Source organism: Onychostruthus taczanowskii, unplaced genomic scaffold (genome assembly GCF_017590055.1).
Source record: "Onychostruthus taczanowskii isolate IOZ18803 unplaced genomic scaffold, ASM1759005v1 scaffold21, whole genome shotgun sequence".
NCBI lineage: Eukaryota > Metazoa > Chordata > Aves > Passeriformes > Passeridae > Onychostruthus > Onychostruthus taczanowskii.
The window spans coordinates 3,542,859-3,565,332 of record NW_024499351.1 but is presented as its reverse complement, the minus strand read 5'-3'; the positions used below and the strand labels follow the sequence as shown (position 1 = coordinate 3,565,332).

Below are 22,474 nucleotides of genomic sequence, written 5' to 3'. Positions count from 1 at the left end.
TCTGTTTCTTACAGGGACATAACAAAGAATAATGGACTTGGACCTCATTTCTCTGCTGCCAGCTTTGTACCTCCATTAGTTTTTCAACTTCAGTAGGTCAAACTAATGCATAATGAAAGTATCTGAAGGGGAAAATTATCCATTGGAAGGGGAATGTGGCCCAGGTTTTTTATAAAATGGAATGCTAAAACTAGATGAAAAGTGTGTTCAGAGGTTTTTTTGTAGAAGTAATTGCACAATTTGTATTTCCTATTATAATAAAATAATCCAAGGACTCATTTTTCTTTAACAACTTATATGCCCTCTTACCCCCTTTTCATTTCCCCCAAATTAAAGAAACCAAGGAGTTCACTCTGTAACCCAAGGCTTTAAATTTGCTGCTTGGCCTGAAAATCTTTAACAGCAACTAGTTGCCTAATTTATATTTATTTTACTAATTTTATTGCCTTAGTGTCATGACTCCCTATGAGCATACCTCCTTGGTGTGTTATAGGTACAGCTTAAAGATTCTTGTGCACCCCCTCTGAAAATTAAGGAATGCTTGGCTAAGTAGAAGTAGGTTTCAGTTCTGTAGGTTAACTTGTTTTTTGCCTTCAGAGCTCTGGCTCTGAGCAATTAACAACTGGTGATGTGCTTCAGGTTTTTCCCCATCAGACTGAAAATTGTGGAGCAGGCTAAGAATGCCAAGAGGTGAATCATGAAGCAGTATCTTTATTACAAACAGAAATTAATTTGGCTGCTTCTTTTTAATAAAGTCTCATGTCTGCCTCAATTTCTTATTTTTTTCCTATGTCAGGTAAAGATGCAGGGGAAAATAATGGAGGGTATTTCAATAAGCTGGTTTTATTTTTAAAAATTTATTGCAAAAAAGAATTCTCTACCTCTTAAAAATTCTGCCCAACATAACATTTTCTCTGAGTCTTTGTGATTCCCATTTTTTTGGTCTTGTTTGACTCTACACCTCTGAGCTAAGCATTAGCAAACAGCCACGGGGTTAGATGGCATTTAGCTGGTTGCGTTTGGACTTTCATTTTGTTCACTGGGAAAACACCTGACAATCTTGGTACCTAAGAATTAATTTCTGATTTCTTTTCGGCTCTTTGGAGCTGGTGTGTTTACTCCACCCTTTTTTTTTAAAGATGCTCACATGCTGGAGAGCATCAGCCAGCAGTGTAACTAATGCTGGTTTTCTCATTTTGTCTGCAGGGGAAATAGGAAGGCCATTACTGTGGTAAAAGTAAAATAAGTGATTGTGTGACATTGTAGTGCTAAGTGATATGTAGAGAGGATCATCAGTTACTTGACAAAGAAATCTGTTTAATATAGAAAAATAATACAATGTGATATGACCTCAGCAAAGCTATTTTTCTTCATAACTGTAACTAAAAAATAATGCTACCTTAATGAAGATAAATGTAAGTGTTAAAGTGAGACTCCATGGTTTTTTTAACTGCCTTTTTGTTTGTTTGCTTTTAAGCCTAAGAAGTGAAAAACTTTCAGCTTTGCAAAGTAAGTTGTTAGATCAGAAGTGGGGGACAGCCAACTTGTCTTCCTATAAACTCTGAGCCTGGATTATTAGAATTCTTACATCTTGTAAGCTCAACAACTTTAACTGTTGTAAATTAAGCAGTAGGAACTTGTTTGCAGTAAGCTTATCTTCTTTTGACTGTAATTCCACTAGTTTTTCCTTTGGCCTAACCCAGATGCTTAGTAATTGTTGAAGAAATTGAAGGTTTTTTTCAGTAATAACTACAAAATGAAATCATTGTTGTGGTGAGCTCTTTACTTGCTCATTCTGTGGCCAAGCAGAGCCTGTACTGGAATACCTGGAAATGGAATACCAGGAGGGCTTACAGGCACCTCAGGTACTATTCTGGACCCAGGACACAACTCCATCAATTTCAAATTATGTTCTGATTTATTATTCTGTGGCTGTTTTGAAAAGAAGAACAGCAGAGAAGTGTGCTGCTGTCTTATTTATTATTCAAGATCTGGCTGGTGTTGTCTGGCTCAGTATTTTTGCTTTCGTGATATGCCTGTAAGAGCTGGGTAAAAGGCAGTTTCTGGAGACACATGGCAGATTCCACCAGTTCTGAATTTGCTTTCTAAGGTTAATATCTTTGAACAAAACCCATTACTTTGTGGATATATTCTTAGTGTTTACATGGTCTTCAAACTGGCTCTGAATTTGCTGGATAGAAAAATATAGAACATGTACATTAGTTCGTATAGAGACAGAGGTATTAAAAAAGTTACAGGGCTTTTTTCATTTTCATTTTAAAATCCCCACAAACCAAACCAAAATAAAAGGGTGCTTCCCATGGCAGAGAGGAGAGGGCTTATTGTACAATGGCTGACTCAGCAGCAGTGCCTCTGTTTTTTTGTTAATGACCTTTAAGCCTTGCAGCACCTCTCCTAAGTTAAACATGTTGTCTCCTTGCTCACCTTTTGGTGGGCATATTCCATTTATTTAAGCCCGTGTGTACAGAACTGAATTTCATTTTGCCACCACATGATGTTCAGATGTATTTTAGTACCATTTCCTTGAGATGTGTAATTTGAGTTCATGGCTTTGCTTTCTCTTTGGATCAGTAAAGAAATCCAAAAAAAAAAAAATAAAAAAAGGTATCTTTCTACCTCAGATCTAGTACAGGACTTTAATGTCATTAATAGAATCAGCCTGTGACCAGTGGGAATGTGGCTTTAATTGTCTCCTGAACTAGCATGTGGGCATAGGCATATTTCTTGACTTACAGAGAAAAAGGAGAGTGTATGTGAATTACACTGCAGAAGCTTTTGAAGTCAGACAAAAATTTATGGGCTTACTGCATTATTCAAGGTACATAATTTTATTACAGTGCTGAACAACTCATGGGACAACTGATTTATTGTTAGTGTCATATTTTGCATAATGAATTTTTTCCACAGATGATTTTACTGCATGTGTTTTAAAAGGTACAAGGCAATTCTTTGGGAAGTTCTAGTCTAAGGTTATTTTTAAGGAAAGCAAAATATTATACAGAGGCAAAAGTAATCTATTTGTGTCATGGTATACAAGCCATTACTTAATAAATTATTGAAAAGGTCTCATCCTGGCATCTGATACTCTTCTGTTAGTATTTTATTTGGTGTAGAGGCTAGAAGACAAAAATAGAGATATTCCTTAGAGAGAAATACCATTCCTCTCTGTAGTAGCATTTTTTAAAGAGATATTATTTTTAAAGAGATATTATTTATAAGTAGTTGTGTATAGATAGTGACTGATAAACATCAGATCACTCTGCAGCAATGAACTGGTTTTGATGGAACATGAGGGATTAGATTCACCTCGTTGTAATAGTGACTGGTCTAAGGGCAGACCAGTGCTTGAGGTTGGAGGCTCAAGTTCTCCCTGAGGTTAAAAACCAGGCAACTACCTTAGACATTGAAAATCAAATGTTAAACAATTCAAGTCTAAGAGAAGGAACTGCCAGCAGACTAGTTTGGCAAGAAAACAGGGCACTGAATCACCTGAGTGGAAAAGCAGTGTTCCCATTTCAGTGTGCTATTGTGGCTCCTCATCTGCACTGGTTTTGATTGCAACCTCACAGGTTCCTATGCTGATTAATTCTCCATGTCAGCAATAAACTCCCTCTTGCTGCCTGCTGGGGGCTCCAGTCTATGGAGGACAATGGCAAAACACAGATTTTAATATTCACTTTGCAAAACACAAAATGAAATATTTAAGCTGTCCACTCAAGCAGTTCCCTTTGTGGTGCAATTCTGAAATCGTTTAATTTCTTACTTTAGCTTTAAAAAATTAACAAAAGCTGAGGCTTAAGTATTTGTAGATTTAATCTTTAAATTAGGAACTTGAAGCAGTCCATTTGTACTTCTCTCTGCTGTTTCATTATCCATTTCACTGCTTCCATAGTGTGGTTGAAATACTCCTTCACAAAGCTGAAACTCACTGTCTTTTCTCAAAGACCCTAATGAAGATAAATTGCTCAGTTAGCAGTTGTTTTCTTTCCAAGACTTCTTCTTAATTTTGCCCTTTTCGGATGGTTCCCACTCCATTAGTTATCTTTTTCCTATGAGTGCTGTGATCCAAAATGGAGCAAATGAGAGCTAAAGGATGTGACTGCACAACTTGGTTTATAGCCTGCTAAAGGCATCTTTCCATAAGCTGCCTTACCTGGGGCCTGCAGCAGAGCTGCAGTTTGCTGTAGGGTGTCTGAATCATTCAGGGTGGAATCCCTTTGTCTGTCACTGCTGTGAACACCAGTGGTACAGCAGCACAGCTAGAAGGGCTTCTCAGCCTTAATTTTTGCACAGGGGAATTCTAGAGTCGAGAGTGCTTGATAGCAAGTGCAAGGTGCCTGCATATTTCATGATGTCCTGAAAAGTCAGCCTTACCAGACCCCCTTTGAGCTTAGGGTATGTAAGTGTGACTGCATTTCTGCTAAATGGGAAAATAAAACACGGTTGACACGTGGCTGAGTTTAAATTTGTACGATATTTTTAGAGTGGAAGCAGAAGTTGTGAGTGAGTATGAAGTTGGCAATATGTCTGTGTGGTATCTATGACAGTGAATTTTGTAACTCATTACGTGTTCTGTGGAAAAGTACTTGTTTTCTGCTGCTTTTAAGTCTCCCCCTCAGTAATTTCAATTTCTTGAATTATGAGAAGTAGTAAAAAATAACTGCTTGTCCACCTTCTCGGTACTGCTCATGAATTATAGACAAATGTCAAATTCTCCTTTTTTCCCTGGCTGAAAAGTGATGTTCTGTTTACTCTTAGCTCATGCAAACCTGTGCCATTCAAAGTGCTGTATAAGCAGTTGGGGTAATTAAAAGAAGCAAATTAATCAGACACCTGGGCACAAAGACTTAGAAGCACTGTGGCTATAGCTGACATGACTGGATGGCATCTTCAGGCTGAAAATCAGGGCCTGAGCGTGGAGATATGGAGAGATCCATAAGGATCTCAAAAAAGAATTAATCTCTGAGCTGGAAGACAGCATCAAGCCATTTGAGAGCCATTCTGAAAGTCTCTGCTCCATTCAAATGCTGCAAAATATTTACTGTCTGTGCTGAATATAAGCAACCAGGCTTTGAAGTGACCACCCAAAAAACCCCCTGTACAATAACTTGAAAGACACTTAGTTTTGCCCTCTAAGTATCAAGGGCAATGTTGTCCTCATTTCATCCTGGAACAAGTGTTTGGGAGTTCAAGGGTTTGAATCCAAAACTTGGGCGCTACCAATGGACTGTCTATTCCTGTATCTCAGGAACTGAGATTCAGATGAAAGGGAATGTTTTTAGGAGCAAAGCTATTCATGCACAAGTCTCAAATTATCTTCAATAGCATGCTCAGCCAAATCTTAAAAGGAATACAAGTACACATTAATTAAGAATTAACATAATTCTGTTCCTTGAGTATGATGATTATTAAAACATAAACTCAATGAACGTACACTTGAGAGGAAACTGCTAAATATTTTTTAAAGCCTAATTTTCAGTCACCCTTTATTTTTTCATTAAGAGAGAAAAAAGAAGATGGCACTTGACTTCCTGAAACTTTCTATTTGCTTCAGTTCAAAAAGTTGCTGAGTGTCCTTAGCTGCTGATAGGACAAATCAGGAATGAATTAGATTTTTATAGAAAACCGAGACATGGGATGACATTTTGAGAAGTGCCTGAAAGCCATGTTTGTGAAGCTGTTCAGACAACTAAAGGAATGAGAAAATACGCAAAGAGATTTTCAGGCATATGTGCTGACCATTAATGCAGTTTTTGCAGTTGAATTTTAAGAAATTTACATTCTTAGGCATTGAAATGCCTTTAGAAATCTGACTGTTGTAGTACCACAAATGAGGTTTACAAAAATACTTCTTTTGTAGAAGACCCATGTGTCATGTCACTTCCACCACCATTTGGAAAATGGGATTTAATCTTTGCTTTTCCACGCCAAGTAGTTTAATACCTGAATACTCTGGTAAGTGTTGATGTTGATGCTCAGTAGTAACCCGAGCTCTCACACCACCTCACAATTGACCACACTGGTCTACAGGAGGCTTTGCATGCCAGAAAGCATTGTTCCCCAGGCTTGCTGGTGTGGAAAATGGGAAATGGCACAGCACTAATGGGCCTGGTTTCTGTCCAGATACATCTCGCAGAATGAAGAGGGCAAAGTTTGCTATTGATTCTCAGCTTCTCATTCAATTTGTGTTTCACTTCATGTCTGTTCTTCAGCTGATTTTCTGTGTTCCTTGTGTTTTGTAGAATGCCAAAGCCAGCTACGACTTCAGCAGCAATGATCCCTACCCCTATCCCCGCTACACAGATGACTGGTTTAACAGGTAAATGGATTTTGGGCAGCCTGCCCTTCACTTTGGTTTGTGTAAGAAATTCTGCATTTTTGTGAAATGTCTGTTTTCTGCTGAATTCAATCATCACAGAACAGACACTGCAGTCTCACTGCTGCTTGAAAATTAGAGGTTACTTACAATGTCATTTTTTTAGGTTTATAGTTTATAAATGAAGTTGCTGCTCCAGAAAAGTATATTTTTAGATTGTTTGGATAAGTGGTGGCTACATACCTTTTTGTTGAAAACTTTTTAAAGATTTCAGGGCTTAGACTGAGTGCTTATCAAAAAATAGTTCAGGCCTATTTGATGTGGTTTTCATCTGTAACTTAGGATGACTGGATGGTCTCCTAGTTTTGGATGGGGGTTTTTGTTTTTATTTCTAAAGAAATCAATTGTAGTTCTGTCAGAGTGACACAACAAAGAAGCAGCTGTGCTTCCACCTCAGATAAGGGCCTCCTGGAATGGATTAAATAGAGTTAGGAGCTGTGATGTCCTTCTTTGTAGTCCTGCCATTTTTCAGCCAAAGCAAGATCTCAGCGAGATTTCTGCTTCATTTTGGGAAGGACATCTGACACTTTTAAAGTAGTATGAATCCAGTTAGTGAATGGAAAGTCACAGAAAGACTAGGGCTCTAATTTGTGAAGGTCTGCTGACTTTCTTGTTCTATTTATGCAAAGGATCTTTTTAAGAGGTAGATACCACTTAGCTCTGGAGACGAAGAAAATTAAAATTAACTTTAGTGTGTAATGGTAGCTTTTGTTGTTTTCAGTGTGGAACTTCATAAAATTAAGTATGTTCTGCCAAGTCCCATTAACACTGATTCTGCTGCCATCAAGTATTTTATTGTGGGGCCCAGTTTTCCATCCTTACCTGTTCTGCAAGGTAAACTCTCCCTGGAGGGAGAGTTACATCCCAAAGTCTCTTTGAGTAGACCTCAAGCATTCCAGACATGGCAGGGGTTATTGTCTCTGGTCCCAGGTGCCCCTGGCTAACTTCAGGCACTTCAGTGAAGAATTGAGGGTGAGCAGCACTATTGTTTGTGACCCAATCTGTAATAATTGAGAACAACATGATTCAGATTGTCAGAGAACTGCAACAGTTTCCTCTGTTTCTTGGGGGAATGGAGAGTTCAGGTCGGCAGTAGGAAGGGGGGAAACAATGGAGAAATTTCTTTGCAGATATCCTTTACTGTTCTTTCTTTTCAGAAAAAAATAGAAACAATGCCTAGGAAGTATTACATTGTTTGTCAATGAACCTTGGATGCTCCATCCCTGGAAATGTTCAGGGCCAGGCTGGATGGGCCCTGAGCAACCTTATCTCATGGGTGGCATCCCTGCCCATGGCAGGGAGATTGGAGCTGGATGATCTTTAAGGTCCTTTCCAACCCAAACCACTTTGTAATACAATGAACCTTCAGATTTCTTTTACAAGACAGGGAATTTTCTGTCTTGCAAGGTAAATCATGGGAGCAACACATTCAGTGGGGCATCCATTTCTTGCCTTCATAGAATAAGGAAGGATTTAAGATGCAAGATTCTTAGTTTTCTGCAGGTTAAGATGCAAACCAGCACACAATATCCATCTGTCCAGGAGTAGCTGTGACTGTTTTTGTCTGTGTATTTCTTTGCTATTCCATTATTTGAGCTGAAATACTCCTCTATAAGCTCTTGCCATGGCTTCTGACTCCTGAATTAGTGTTGCTGGTAGGTAAAGCTGTCTGCTTCTGTCTGTCCCTATGTGTAGCTACACAGGTGCATCTGGATAGGGCATGATTACATGGAATATCTATTGAGAGAAACCTGAAATAAAGGTTCGGTTTTGCACAGCCAGTGATGCATCTCCCATCGAATTTTATGCATGCAGAAGGATCAGATTTGAAATAGGATAGTGTAATATTCCTTTTTCCATAAAGAATACGTTTCTGTGTGAGCATTTCAAGTGATTTGTGGAACAAGAAGCAGAGGACTGATCACCAAGGGGCTTTTGTGAGCTGCCAGCTGCATGTGGAATGTGTTCATTAGACTTTAAGAATAAATAGGAAAGGTTTTTCATGGAGTATTCCATTAATCACAGCTGCTCTGCTTGTAAGCACAAATTCCCCTTCCATTTGGGGCTTTGGAAGACTGCTGGAATCACTTTGGCCTTTCCATCTAAGAGCCATTGGCCTATGAAACCATGCAGGGTGGTTTTTGGAAGGGAAGGGTGGTGCCTCAGGCAGGATATTGGTTTCAGGCAGTTCAGCTGCTGCTGTGGGAAGAAGAGGCCCATAGATGGCTTGGCAGCCAAGGGGTTTATTCTCATGTTTGCTGTATTCACTGTTTGACTGTTCAAATCCACAGCTTGGGGACCCAGCAGGAGAGTGACACTTGGTTCACCCTGGAACAGAGCTGTGTTTGAGCCTGAGGAGCAGTGGGAGCAGTGAAGGAACTTGGATCAAGCCCTGTTCCCAAAACGAGAGGCAGCCCCACAGAACTCAGTGTTTTTTAAGAACCACTTTGGGAACTGACTGATTTTGAACACCCTCTCCTTCTGAACCACATTCAGTTCCTTGGCTTGTACCACATTCTGCAGGGAAGAGGTAGCCATAGGAATCAGTGATTCAGTGATTGCTTGGCCTCATACTGCCCTCTGATTTCATGTTGTGAGCATGCAGAAGGCACAACTTGGGCTCTCCACCTCAGAGCAATGAGATTACAAATTTCTGCCCTGACCTAAATAGCCAGTATTGATCTCTGCTCCTATGGCCTTTGTATTCTGTATACTCTCTCACTCAGATAATGAGTTATCAGGGAAAAATTTATTTACTATTTTGGAAACCTATATTCTTCAGATGTAAGAATCTTTTGCTAACTGTGGATCCAAACCAAAGCAGGAGAATGCTTTCCCTTCTCTGAACACTCAAATTCTTAGAGGCTGACAATGTCATGTGAGTAAAAAAGGGATTGCATTTGCCCCACAAATTGTCCATCTGAGCTCTGCATGTTTAATTGCTGCCCAGTGCAAGCAGCTAAACTGGTCAAGAAAGGCAGATGGTCCTTTCTATTAGGACCATTAGAATTTCTGTTATTATTATTTCTATAGTCCAGCTATTGAGACTGCAGCTCTGCATAGCCCTCCCCTGCAAACAGCTGAAGATAGGATGGATGGCTCCTGTCCTTTGCTGTCTGCAGAAGCATTTCAAAGCAGCTGAAAAGGAGCCTCAGTAAAAATCTGTGCCGCCTCTGACACTTTCAAAAATACATCAGTAGGGAGGTACGCACAGGAGCATTGGCAGTAGATTTTAAAACAGAATTCTTTTCAAAGACAAAGCAGAGTGAAATTTTCGTAGCTAGTATAGGTATTTTTTAAAATACAGTATAAAAAAATCTTTTTCAACTAAATCCACTTCTCCCCCTTACTTTTTTATGCACGTTCACGTAAAATGTGTTCACTTACATGAAGTTTATGTTAGACTTGCTCTTCTTCTTAATATATGGTTTACCTTTGAAGTAGCACAGATGAAAATATTTTTGTATTCTATCCCCTTACTTTAAATACCAAAATAGGGAAGAGGTGAACACTGTAGAGAAAGGCTGTGATTTGTTCTTCTGACATGAGTCACTTCATAGAAACCACAAAGGGTTTATCAATGATACATGAACAGCAAATAGGGCTGAGTTGGAAAAGTCAGATATTTGCCATTAATAATTCAACCAAATGCATTTCCACTAACTCAAACGTGATTTTTTTTTTTTTTTTTCTCTCTAGTCAGCAGCACAATATTGAAACTCTGAGCTGCTGGAATAGGCCTGTTTACAGTCTCCATTGTGTGGGCCACTGCTCTGGAGAGACTAGGACAGGGAGAAGACCTTCTGGTAAAACTTTTTTGTCAGGAAGGTCCTAATGCAGTTTTTCTCACTGTAATCTGGCAGCATCAGTGATGTTTTGCACCCAGCATTAGTCAAGCCAATTTTGAACAAAGCCATTATTCTTCTCTGTGCCTTGTAGTTGGCCCATAGGTGACTAGATAATGAATGCCTAGCATGGCTAGCACCTACCAGTGAATTCCTTGAGCAAGATCATGAGGGAAAATCTTGTTGTTTGATTGTTGATAGCAATTTCTGCAGCAGCTGAATAAGAAATCTGTATTGCTGTCTTCTCTACCCACTTTGTAAAAGAAAGCAGATTAGATCTTCTGTCATCTTTCTTTATGGAACTGCCTCTAAAAATATATTCTCCCAAGCAGAGCAGGAAAAAGTATGTCTTGCTTCTTATCTTTTTATTAATGTTGCACTTACCTTTGCCAGACACACGTAAAGGGGAAGAGATGGGAAAAAGATGATTAATACAGTTTTGCTGCCTCCCAGGATGGTCCATCTGATACTCAGTATAACCTTTATAATGCAGCATTTTGAATTGCATGAATCCATAGCATGCTGTAGGATCTGTGCCAGTTTCAATGCTCAGAGTGGATTGATGTGAGCAGTAGGATGGAGTCATATATTGAATCAACATCTTAGACTAAAAAAAACCTGACAGCAGCACAGGTTTCAGTAGTTTCCCTGCTGCTATGCTATTTTTTAAAAACTAGGCTATGTTGTCTGTATTTCTCTTCTCTTGAGTTTAATTTCTAGGATGAATTAGGAGAAAGAAAAATGCAATTTCCCTTCCTGTAGGAGCCACTGCCTGTGGTGCCAGTGACTGCCACTGCAGCTAAAGAGTCTCTGTTAGGAGCTGCAAAGCACTTCACAGACACCAGGTATTATTGAAATACCATGTGTCAGCCCAAACCTGGACCTCTGTATCAGAACAGAGACTTTTCCCACTTGAGCAGAAAGCAATAGCACTGTGAGCTGGACCACCTTGTCAGCTCTTCTGGGAATTTGTCACTGGATGAGAGGGATGCACGTGCCTTAGGTCCCACAGCTTTGGGCCTGGCCAGCCATGTGCAGCTCTGCTGCCGAGGAGTGCAGTGACCATTGTGGTTCCCTTCTGCTGCTTTCTTGGTATTGCACCCACCTCTTCCTCTAGCATTTCTTTTGTGGGCAGGGATATGCTCCTTGTATGTGTTCAGACAGCAAAAAGGCAACAAGACTGTTCCATAAGGTTCAAAGTAATGGGTGTCATGCTGTCAAGACACAAAAATAAAGGAATTAATATTGATCTTACATTTATGCTGTTCTGTCAGGGGCTGTTTCTACTAAGAGTTGTTAACGAGGCAGAACCTGTCTCACAAGCTAAAATGAAAAGGCCTGAATAACTTTACAGTTAAATGCAGTGTAGGGATACATGTTTAACTCAGAGCAAGCCTCACTCCTCCTGCAGAGGGGAACCTGGATATTGCCTGCTTCAGCAAGGAATGAACTCATGCCAGTATTCAGCACTCAACAGTTTTCCATTGAATGGTTTTCCTCTGCAGCACTGAGAGCTGACTGAGGCAAAACAGACTCACAGTGATCCAGCTCAGCTCAGCATGTGCATTCGCTGGGGTTCATCTGGTCTCTCTGCCTTCCTTTTCACAGCCACGGGACAAGGTGTGCAGGAGAGGTGTCTGCTGCTGCCAACAACAACATCTGCGGCGTGGGAGTTGCATACAACTCCAAAGTGGCAGGTATGGTAGCAATCCAAGGTGTAAATAGCCCACTGTGCTTCAGGCAGAGCTCCTCCTGCAGAGGCACAGGGTGTTGCCCCAGACAGGGCTGCAGATCAGTGTCGGACCATGTGTTTATTACTTTTCACAGTAGCTGGAGAGAGGAATTTCTCCATGTCTTTGCCTTTTCAATCAAGGGCCTTATAAATAAAGGCTCTTTAATACCAGTGAAAAAGAGCAGCTCTGCTCCTCCATATACCAGCTCCTGTTTGTATGCTGATTTTCAGTGCTTCTCCCTGCATAGCTATGGAATCGTTTGTGGAAAATCTCATTTTGCAGGAGGTAAAGTATAAATTCCTGCTGCACTTAAAAACCATTTGAAAAGGCAAATCTTATTTTCCTCTTACTCTTTAGGCTCTCACAGGGCAGGACCTGCAGTGCTGTGTATCTCTGTGGTTGTAGGTTTCCTCTGTTTTAACAGGGATGCAGAGTGATAGGAGCAGATGCAGAGAATGAAACAGGTGGTACCTAGCACCCAGCATCCACACCTTGGGTGTGTTGGGTATTTTTGCTTCTAATGAGCTCTTCTCTGCACATATATACTGAATACAGTGCTTGGAGTGAGTTAGGCTCTCCACACCATGTGTGGAGAAGTTGAATCTGAAGAAATCCAATTTTCCCACTCTTAAGACAGTTCCATGATGATAACTGAGGTACAGCAGGCAGAGATAGATGCTTATGAATTTCACTTCACTTTTCTCTGAGCCACACCAGGACATCAGGATGGCTGTACTCATTGCTTCTTGGAGATGGTCCACAGTGTGTGTACATGGACAGCTCTGCTCTGCTTGGCCAACTCCTGCTTCACTGTAGTGTCAGGAGAATCTGAGGAAGGCCACATTTCACCTGTCACCTACATAACTAAAAGCTGAATCTCCACCACAGAATGTTTGCTAAGCTCTTACCCAAGAAATATCAGTGAGAGTTAGTAACTGGCCAGGCAGGTCTAATAAATGTCTCCTTTCTTCAGGAAGGGTAACATCTCCTTCAGGGATGGGACATTCCACAAAATTTACATTCTTTCAAGAGTTATTCTTCAAGGAATCTGAATTGATGCATGGGATTTTGTCTGGACCATGTCCATATTAGTCATATAACTCTACAACTTCAAGCTGGTTGCTTAAAAATCAAGAGGTGTGACAATATTCCTGGTGACCAACAGCCTACAAATAATCTTCTGTGTTTGTCCACTTTGTAGTAAAATCCCCTCAAATTTTTGGAAGTGCCAGCCAGCCTTCCCTGCCCGAGGACAATGTGCATTGGCAACAGCACTGTGTGGTCCATGGCACTGGAAGCCCATGAAAGTTGAGGGTCTGCTGCTGTCATGGTTTGGAGTCCATGTTTGCAGAACGAATGGGAAGCTGGTTGCAGATCTGCATTTTATAAGTATGGGAAGCAATTTCTCACCCATTGAGTTTGACTTCATCATTTCTAGCTCATGTTAGCCCATCAAGAACATCCAGCTTTGGTCTGATTTCTATTTGAAATTTATACCACCTTTTTTCCAGCCTTATATTTGACACATTTGGGTTTCTGTTGAATATTATAAAGCCACTGGCTTCTAAATCAGGATCCTTATTTCCATTCACACTGTTTGGCACTGATTTCTGCATAATCTGTGTCCTAAACCATTGGTAAAAGCTGAACTTCAACTCAGGGGTACAAATTAAGCTTGAATGAATCCCTCGTTACTCAGGTCTCATCCAGAGGCCAAGTGACAGGTTGGCTGTCAGTGAAATTGTCCTGTGTGTGAGGCACAATGGAAGCTTAAGGGCTTGCACTGCTGTCTGTTGCACTCTGGCTCACTTAGAGTCAACACTTAGAGGTTTTATGAAGTTGACATGTCTCAAGGTTGTATCATTTAAACTCTTTAACTTCTACTGCAGTATGGGTTAAAGGAAGTGAGTTTTAGTTTGCTTTTTTCCTCCACATGCTGGCCATATTTTGCTATTGCATCTGCATGTTGGCAGAATTATATTTTTCCAGGAAATTGCTGAGTAGGATGTTTCCCTCCTCTGATTAAATTCTGGACATGTACCCAAGTAAATAGAAAAATTACTTGAAAAACTAATGACATGTGAACACAAAACTGAATGTAAATTAGATGAGTGAGGGTGCCTTACTCTTTTTTGCTAGCTTACAAAATCTTATTTTAAATGCCATTGACTATTTAAGCACTGGGTTTCTGAGACTGCTTAATTCTGTTATTTTTAAAGTGTTCTCAAAGAGTAGATGGAAAACACTGTGTAATTAAAAAGCTAACAATAAAGTTCTTTGTCTTTCTGGGCCATGCTGCCTTGGTGTTTAATACTGACATCCTGCTGGGTAAGCACACCCTGGTGACATGGGAATGTCAAGTGCAGAATTACTGAATGGATAAAACTGCCAGTGACTTAAAATACCTGTAACTGGGGGGCCTTCTGCAGGTGCTGAGATTACCTTTGGTGCTGGGTAATGCATATTTCATGCTTATGTTGATTAAAACTGCAGGTATTCGAATGCTGGACCAGCCATTTATGACAGACATTATTGAGGCTTCCTCCATCAGTCATATGCCTCAAGTCATAGATATATATAGTGCCAGCTGGGGACCAACTGATAATGGGAAGACTGTGGATGGACCTAGAGAGTTAACACTGCAAGCAATGGCAGATGGTGTGAATAAGGTAACAGTTTCAATAATCTGGGTTCTGGGGCAGAATGGTGCGTACATGCTTGTGCTGAAACCAGTGACTTGGGAACACAATGCATTTGCACAAATTATCAAACTTTCACCATATTTCAAGGTTCCTTTGATGTTTTTGGTATTGATTTTATTGAATAGTCTCAGCATACTCTGTTTATCTCCAGTCAAGCTTAGAGATGCTTTCCATAGGCCGTCGCAGTCAAAATGGAAGAGCCTGAACCTGTAAATATTCCCCAGGTTGAAATATGTCAGCTGAGCTACTGACACTGCATTTTCTGTTTTAGCATGTTACCAATTTAATTTTTAATTATTGTTAATTATTGTCTCTTGGGCTACTCATGTGTGGTCATTATTACAGCTGTGATTGAACTGCAACAGTTCAGGTGTCCCTGGACTAATATCATCCAGGAGCCTTCTTGTTTATCCCCACATTCCCAACTCCTTCTAGGAGCAGTCCGTGGTCTTTGTAGAAGACACTCAATATCATTCTGTAGTCTGTTTAACCTGCACGCTATAAGATGGTTGGGGGAAATGTGTGTGCCACGACTCAAAAATAAAATAAATTATCCCAGACAAACCAGCCTTGCATGGCTTTGTCTCCACCTCTTTAGAGTCGTGCAGCCAAGGCAACCATGGCTGCCTCCTGGTGCTGTAGGGAATCAGCCTCCTCCCTTTGGCTGAATATAGATGGGTTTTTGTATTGACAAAATCTGAAATTACCCAGAACATCTGTGATGGTTTTCTGTGGGAGCTCCACAGTTACTTTTCCATCCAAATTATTTCTACCTTTTACTCGTGCCAGATTCTCCCACTCTTCATCACCAGCTCACTGTAAGCAGCACATTCTGTTTACCATGTTTTGTGACATGATAATTAAATCTACCACTGTGACAAGTAGTGAAGCATTCAAAGCTTCCTCAAATGCTGAGCCTCAGATGTTTTGCCTGTAACAGAGGGATTATAGGCATCTTCATGCTTCCACCCATAAAATTGGCAATGTACTGCAATAACACTGGAAGACTTGTCAAAAATTCCTTCTGAGTCTGCTCAGTTTTGTAGTATAAACTGTACAAACCTCTGATGAGTTCAGAGTCCCTCTGAAGTCACCTTACACAAGCTGTGTTTCTTCCTGTGATTTTCATTTATCTAGTGTTTCCATAAAGATCCCGTTAAACACTTTGGTCTTGAGGAGAATCTTTCTTAGGTGTGTGACAGTTCTAGCAGCACCTTGATGTGTTATAGTTGCGTGATCTCTCTTCCACTAATGTTGGTTGTAGCAGATACAAACTTTGAACACAGAAAAGTTTCCATGTAATTTCTGTGTTGTCCTCGTCCAATGGAGAACTTGTGTAAAAGTAGCAAAAAAGGTGGAAGAATGAAAACTGAGATAGAGTTAATTTTACCCTTCAAGAGAAGCAGATGTTAAATCATAATCATGGCGATTTTTTGTAATTAGGTATATAAAATACCTTTGAATTAACTTGCTGTCATATTGCCCTGTGCTTTAATTTGTGCAGTTACACTGAAATTAACCGTCTCTTTGAATATTAAATATCAGCGTAGGGATTTTTCTTTTCTGTTTTATTGCTTGGTTGAAGTCCCATACTCAGTGTTGGGCATGTTACCTTTTTAATACCTTGCCTTCAGGAGCGTTTGTGATTCTCTTCAAGAAATAATTTGTAGTATTAAGACCAGAAGAGGCCCTGAGGTCACTTGGGTTGAAGGCTCAGGAAAGAGAGAGCACAGTGACAGTGAGCTGTGCTCTGGCAAGGATTGCTCTCATCAGGAGACATATGTCTCTCTTATCAGGAGACATAAAATTAACAGGAGAGCCTGCCTTAGTAAACCCGTTCTGTCAGCCATTGCAGAATTAGGAGGAATTATACTGGATTCTACCTAAAAAAATATATTGTTGTCTAGGGGCAATTACACTTAACCTTGTAGTGGCAGTATCCCAGCTATCTCCTGGCAGTCTCCCACAGAAGATGGGACAGTTCCACCCCAAATAACTCCCTTTGTGTTGTGATCATAGCTGTATCTACCCTTCTTTTGCTCATTACATTAGCTAATAGAACAGTTTTTTTGGGTATAGTTTGTTCTGATCTGGTTTTTTTGGAGAGCCAGATTTTCTAGAGATATTTCAAGCTGTCAGTGGATGCTGGGTATTCTCCATGGTGCTCTGAAAAACCCACTACAGAGTTGGCTGCATGGAAAGGAAGACTAACAAGCCTTTGATGTAATACCCTTTTACCTAGTATAGGTCTATAATATATGCATCACATTCTCTATTGACTGTAAAAATGTAAATCTAGTTTATTATTATTTTTCAGTGTAACCCTCCTGTCTTATTAAAAAGTATCTTTTGTAAACTGAGAGGCAGAAAAAACACGTAGGAATTCTTTTTATCAGCCTAGAGCTGATTCTCACCAGAGTTATGGTTCACGAATTAATGATGAAGCTGAAATATTGGCAGGGAGGAAGCAACATGCTGAGAATAAAAATGTGTTCTTAAACTAAAAGCAATACTTCCAAATGTCCTAGAAGGCAGTATAAGAGCTCTAGCATGGAGCAAGATTAATATCCTTGCTTCTAATGCAATAAAATACAAATCGGTAAGTAGGAGTGATATAGAATTCTTACACAGAATATGCATTTAATTGAGTTGACAAACACAGGTAATGTTTGCCTTGCTGCCTCCACACTTGGGAGCCCAGTTCAAAGAGGACACTGCCAAGTGTTTCAGCCTTCAACCTCCATTCCACTTCCATGTCCTTTAGAATTTCTTCTTCCAGAGCTACTGCAATGTGGGGGTAACTAGTCACATGATAATGACAATAGGATAAAAACTACAGAAACTGTGAAACTTCACATTTATATGCTTATTTTTATGTCTTGAAGTCACCCAGCTATAAACAGGTGGACTAAGACCAACATGTCTTCTGTTTCTGATATATATTCTTCTAGCTGAAGATGTCCCTGCTCATTGCAGAGTGGAGTTGGACTAGATGGCCTTTAAAAGATCCCTTCAACCCAAACTATTCTCTGATTCTATTTTCCTACCTTTCCTTTTCCATTATCCATTCTTGGCATGTGCTAAACTCATTCTTGCCTTTGCCTTAATCATACCTTCATTTTGGAGTGCTGTTCGCTTGGAAGGTAAATAGCACGAATAGAGGCAGCACTGAATAGCATGATTAAGGACAACACAGTCTGTCATCACACTGGAAACTCCTTTATGGGCTCTCTTATTAGCTGTGCCTAAGGCTGAGCGCAAAAGGGATAGTGTGTGCCTGAACTGGGTGTCAGCATAACCCATGGAATCAGAAGTTATTGGGAAAGGTACTCAAGCTGCTTTTTGTTACTAAGACATAATCCCACTCATTTTTTTAAGGTGATCTGGCTTCACTGTGTTATCTCATGGCTTTAGTTCAGGGACAGTGGTCAGCAGCATGGCTGGGTCACTGAGTATTTGTGTTGCACTGCAAGGATAGATGAGCTCACAGTTGAATTAGCAAGAACCTGGGAATAGGGTTTGAAAAGACTTTCATCCACACAAAGGTCCACAAGTATTTGGCAATTACCAGCACTGGCCTGAACACAGATGAACACTCTTACCTGATGCGACTTTCAGCTGCTAGAGAATACTTATATGGGATGTAACTGGAAAGGACTTTTAAAAATCTCTAGTTTTTAAAAATTAGGCTGAAAGTCTTATGTTTATAGTACTTGCCTAATGAGGGGGTCTTGCCTTCATTGTATGCATAGTATGACTGGACAAAGCAATGCTGTGTGTTTTACATATCCCTTGTCTGTGCTTACCACTTTGGGGACTAGAAGGCTTGCAGAGGGAGGTAGAGATGATAGATAGAAATCCTGTGACAAGACATCTCTCTAAAATAGAGACTTTCTGTTCTCTAGTACCTTGCATCCAGAATTGTATCAGCCATCCTCTTAAACAGGAAAAGGCGACTTAGGCCAAGAACTAATTCCACTTATATGTTATGGTACATCCTGTTTTTAGTGTAGTGTCCAGTAAACATTTCTTTTTTGCCATTTTGTGAGTCCAGTTCTTTCCAGCTTCAGTTATTGGAATTTAAGGCAACAAAAAGAAGTTTTGTCTCTTATCTATTGCATTTTTATGATGTAGGCTTTATATTAGGAGGTCGTGAGTGGTTGCTCATGGACTGAATTAATTCCTTGAGACTTCACCTTCTCAGCCAGAATTTATAAGACATAAACCATTTTTGCTTGTGCTGGTGAAAACATTATTGCTTCCCTAATTTAGTTCTACCTAAGAAAACAATGCCCAAGTGCAAATTACCAGGGGAACAGTATTAAGAATTCATAGTCATGTCATGGCTTTGTAATTGGGCTCACCAGTGCAGGAAGAAAGGAAAATGAAAAAAATCAAAAGGAAATATTTCTCATTTGCCTCTCTCCAAGTGCACAGAAATTGTGCTACCGTTCTTTGAAAATACCACGTTAATGAAGTGTATACAGTTAGATGCCTCTAACATTATTTTTCAACAGCTAAGTGAGGAAAGGAAAAATTATGATCTGGCAACCATCTGATTACTCACTTTTTGAGGAAGCCCAGAAAGCTTCTTTATAACTTGGGAGCCCTTTACCATTGTATTGCATTGTGTCTGAAATATGCATTATAATTCCATGCCCTGTCTTATTCATCTAAGATAAAATCAAACCTTATTAAAACCCCACACATGTTGTATCTGCTTGGAATTCTGAACCCTGGTCATCTGACAGGGATGTTTTCTAAGGAGGCAAGACAATAATGTAGCCTGAAAATGCTGATTTTGTTGTCTCACTCTGCCCCCAGGAGTGTTTTTTGTCTAATCTCTGTGCCACAGCTCAGCGGGTACATGGTTTAGCTTACCAGCAAGGCTGATATTGCAAGCTGGGAACCTTTGCACTGTGCTTCCAGGGGCACAGGTGAACCTGTGAGGCCAGAGTTCATCACACCACTTGGGAATGCTGTGAAGGGAAACCAGCATTTTCACTGCTGAAGAGTAAATTGGGTATGCAGAGTCTCAGTTATAATCTAGCTCAGAAATAATGAGAAGAGGATGAGATTGATTTTTTTGCAAATAATATCGATACTAGAATTAGGCCTGTAGAATTGCTGTATTATCACTTGTGGTACACATCCCAGAATCCAGCAAAAAATAAATGCTAATTAAAAGGTTTTGCCTTAGCATTTTCCAAGTTCCATCCTCATTGCCCTGCTAGACTGAACCCTCACTGAAACCTAATGCTGCCTCTCTTGACCAGAAATACAATTTTACATACATTTCTCTTGGCTAAGAGAAGCCCATCCAATTTCAACAGCAATTTAGGTATAGAAAATGGCTCAAGCCATTATTTTTAGCTAAAGGAGGTATTAACAATTATGCAATTAATTGTGGGTTGGCATATGTGAGTTCAGTACTCTTCTGTGACCAATTCTAAAATAAGTTACAGAAAGCCTTTTATTATGGTTTATGAATTATATGCCTTAGGTTTTTTGAGAGTCTCATATGCAGCAGTCTTGGAGTTTGGTGGTTATTACTTGACCCAAATAGTTTCAGAAATCTGCTAGGACAAACTGAACAGACAGTTATTAAAGACAGCAAATATGAAAGGGACAGAAAAAGGAGAAGCATGTTGGAAGCGAGGTTCCAAGTGACAGTTATGCTTTGCACAGTAGCTGAGTGTTGAACTGAGTTCTTGCTCCTGTCAAAACAGCCTTTCCTCTTCCACTGTTGAATACCAGAAGATTAGGCCAGCAGGAAAGGGACAGGGCCTTCATCAGTGGTGAATTTTAGAGGATAACCCTGTTGCTGTTTCTTCTGAGCTGAACTGCATGGCTTGTGGCTGTGCTGGGCTTTTTCGGGGCGACAGTTCAGCATCTCCAGGCTTTCGGAAGGAACCGGATGTAGGAGAAGTGCAAAGGCATTCAGCTCAAACAGGGTAGCTGTGCCCCTGAACCTGTGTGGTGGCAAACTTTGGCAGTCCAAGTATGTTTCCTGCTAAGTTTTCTCTGAGGTATCGCTGAGGTTAAATCAAGGTTGCTTGGCTGGCTGTCAAAAAAGTGTTTCTGCCTAGATTTTGCTTTAGGTTTTTTACAGTGCCCAAGTCATCAGTACAGGAAAGGAGCAAAGGGATCCAAGAAGTCACAGGCTACCAGATTGCTCTAGGCAAATCATCCTGGCAGCTGGATGAGCCAGGGGAGTGAGAGATGTCAGGGATGCAGGAGCATGCAGGCAGGCTCCAGAAAACCCTGGCAAAAAAAAAATTTGCAGCAGTTCAGGGATGCCAAGGACTCACTGCCTCCAGCTGGCTTGTACTGCATAGCCACCCCTGCAGTAGGCTGTTGCAGCCTGAATAGCTGCAAGTAAAGTCCAGGGTAAGGAAGCAAAAAGGGCCTTTGCATAATATCCACAGATGTTTAATTCAGCCGTGAAGTGAGATGTGTAGAGTCCCAAAGCACACACACATGGAGGGTCCAGGTTCCCCTCTCTCGAGCAGCCCCCAGGGTGACCCTGGTCTCAGGGCAGTACAAAGATGAGGGACAATCAGGGAATAGGGAGGGAGTGGCTCAGGGACACAGGAACAGACATAGGAACAGGGGAAGGAGCCAATTTATTGGCTTTCGAGGGAAGCTTCTTGTGTTTCCCCAACCCAGGGGATGCTGCCCCAGGGTCTCCACAACTCCGTTTCGATATTAAGAAAGCTTCTCTGAAAGATCATCTGAATCAACACAAAATGACATAAACAAAGAAAAACCCTCCACATGTGTGTGCTTTGAGACTCTATTAAACATCTCACTGCGTGGCTGAATTAAATATCTGTGGATATTATGCAAAGGCCCTTTTTGCTTCCTGACCCTGGGCTTTACTCACAGCTGTTGAGGCTGCAGCAGTAGGTGGCTATGCAGCAATCAAACAATCAAAGCTTCAGGAAACACTGGCTCAGGTACTAGCCCAGCAGGCATAATGAATGAAGAAAACAACAAGCAGGCATAATGAATGAAAAAAAAAACATAGTTTAAGACATGCCTGAAGTTACATAAGAGAGAAAGGCTGAAGTCTTCTGCCAGCTAACTTTTGCAAGGTAGTTCACAAAAGATATTTCTCTGGGATAATGCACTTGTGGAAGATGAGAAAAAGGAGTAAGAATATTTCTCAGGGATTTTTTTCTTCATAGTGCAGCTTCTCACTAAGGACACTGGAAATAGAAAACCTGCTCTTTTCTTAAAGAGAGCTTCACAGGAACTGTCTGTGAATTACTAAACATATAGCCTTGCCAAAAATTTAATTCTGGTTCATTCTGAATTGAGAACTGGGCCTCTCTTGGGCTGGTATTAAACACACCCTGATCCATTTTTAGCTCTGAGTGAGATGTATCTTCAGATGGCTCAGAAGGACAAGTGCCAGGCCATACATCACTTTTGGAGGAAATGAGCAGGTTTCTACAGGATTCTGGAGGAAAGATACTTTTTAAAACGTATCTTACAACCTTGCTGTGGTGTTGTGTTCTCCCTGACTCTTCCCTCAGGCTCCCTCTGGTGTTTACAGTGTATGTTACTACTGCCTTCTTCCATCCCGTTTTTGGTCCTCATGAACAGCAGCTTGAGTCACACTAGTAACATTTTTTAGGTTCACATAAGGTTGAGATGCAAACAGGAGCTTTAGAAATGATGTTTAGTTAATGTGACTGGTTTTGGGTTTTTTTGTTTTTTGGGTTTTTTTTCCTGGGTTATCATAGAATCGTAGAGTGCTTTGAGTAGGAACGGACCTTAAAGGCCATCTAA

General features: G+C 40.5%; 1 protein-coding gene across 1 annotated transcript in view; it reads left to right on the top strand.

Moving 5' to 3' along the window:
• The window catches only part of PCSK2 (proprotein convertase subtilisin/kexin type 2), a 98,801-nt gene that overhangs the window by 62,106 nt on the left and 14,221 nt on the right, over positions 1–22,474 (top strand). Inside the window, exons 6-8 of the mRNA XM_041404409.1 lie at positions 6,264–6,340; positions 11,851–11,939; positions 14,469–14,644. Of these exons, the coding sequence (XP_041260343.1) occupies positions 6,264–6,340; positions 11,851–11,939; positions 14,469–14,644 (342 nt within the window). The remainder of the gene's footprint in view (positions 1–6,263; positions 6,341–11,850; positions 11,940–14,468; positions 14,645–22,474) is intronic.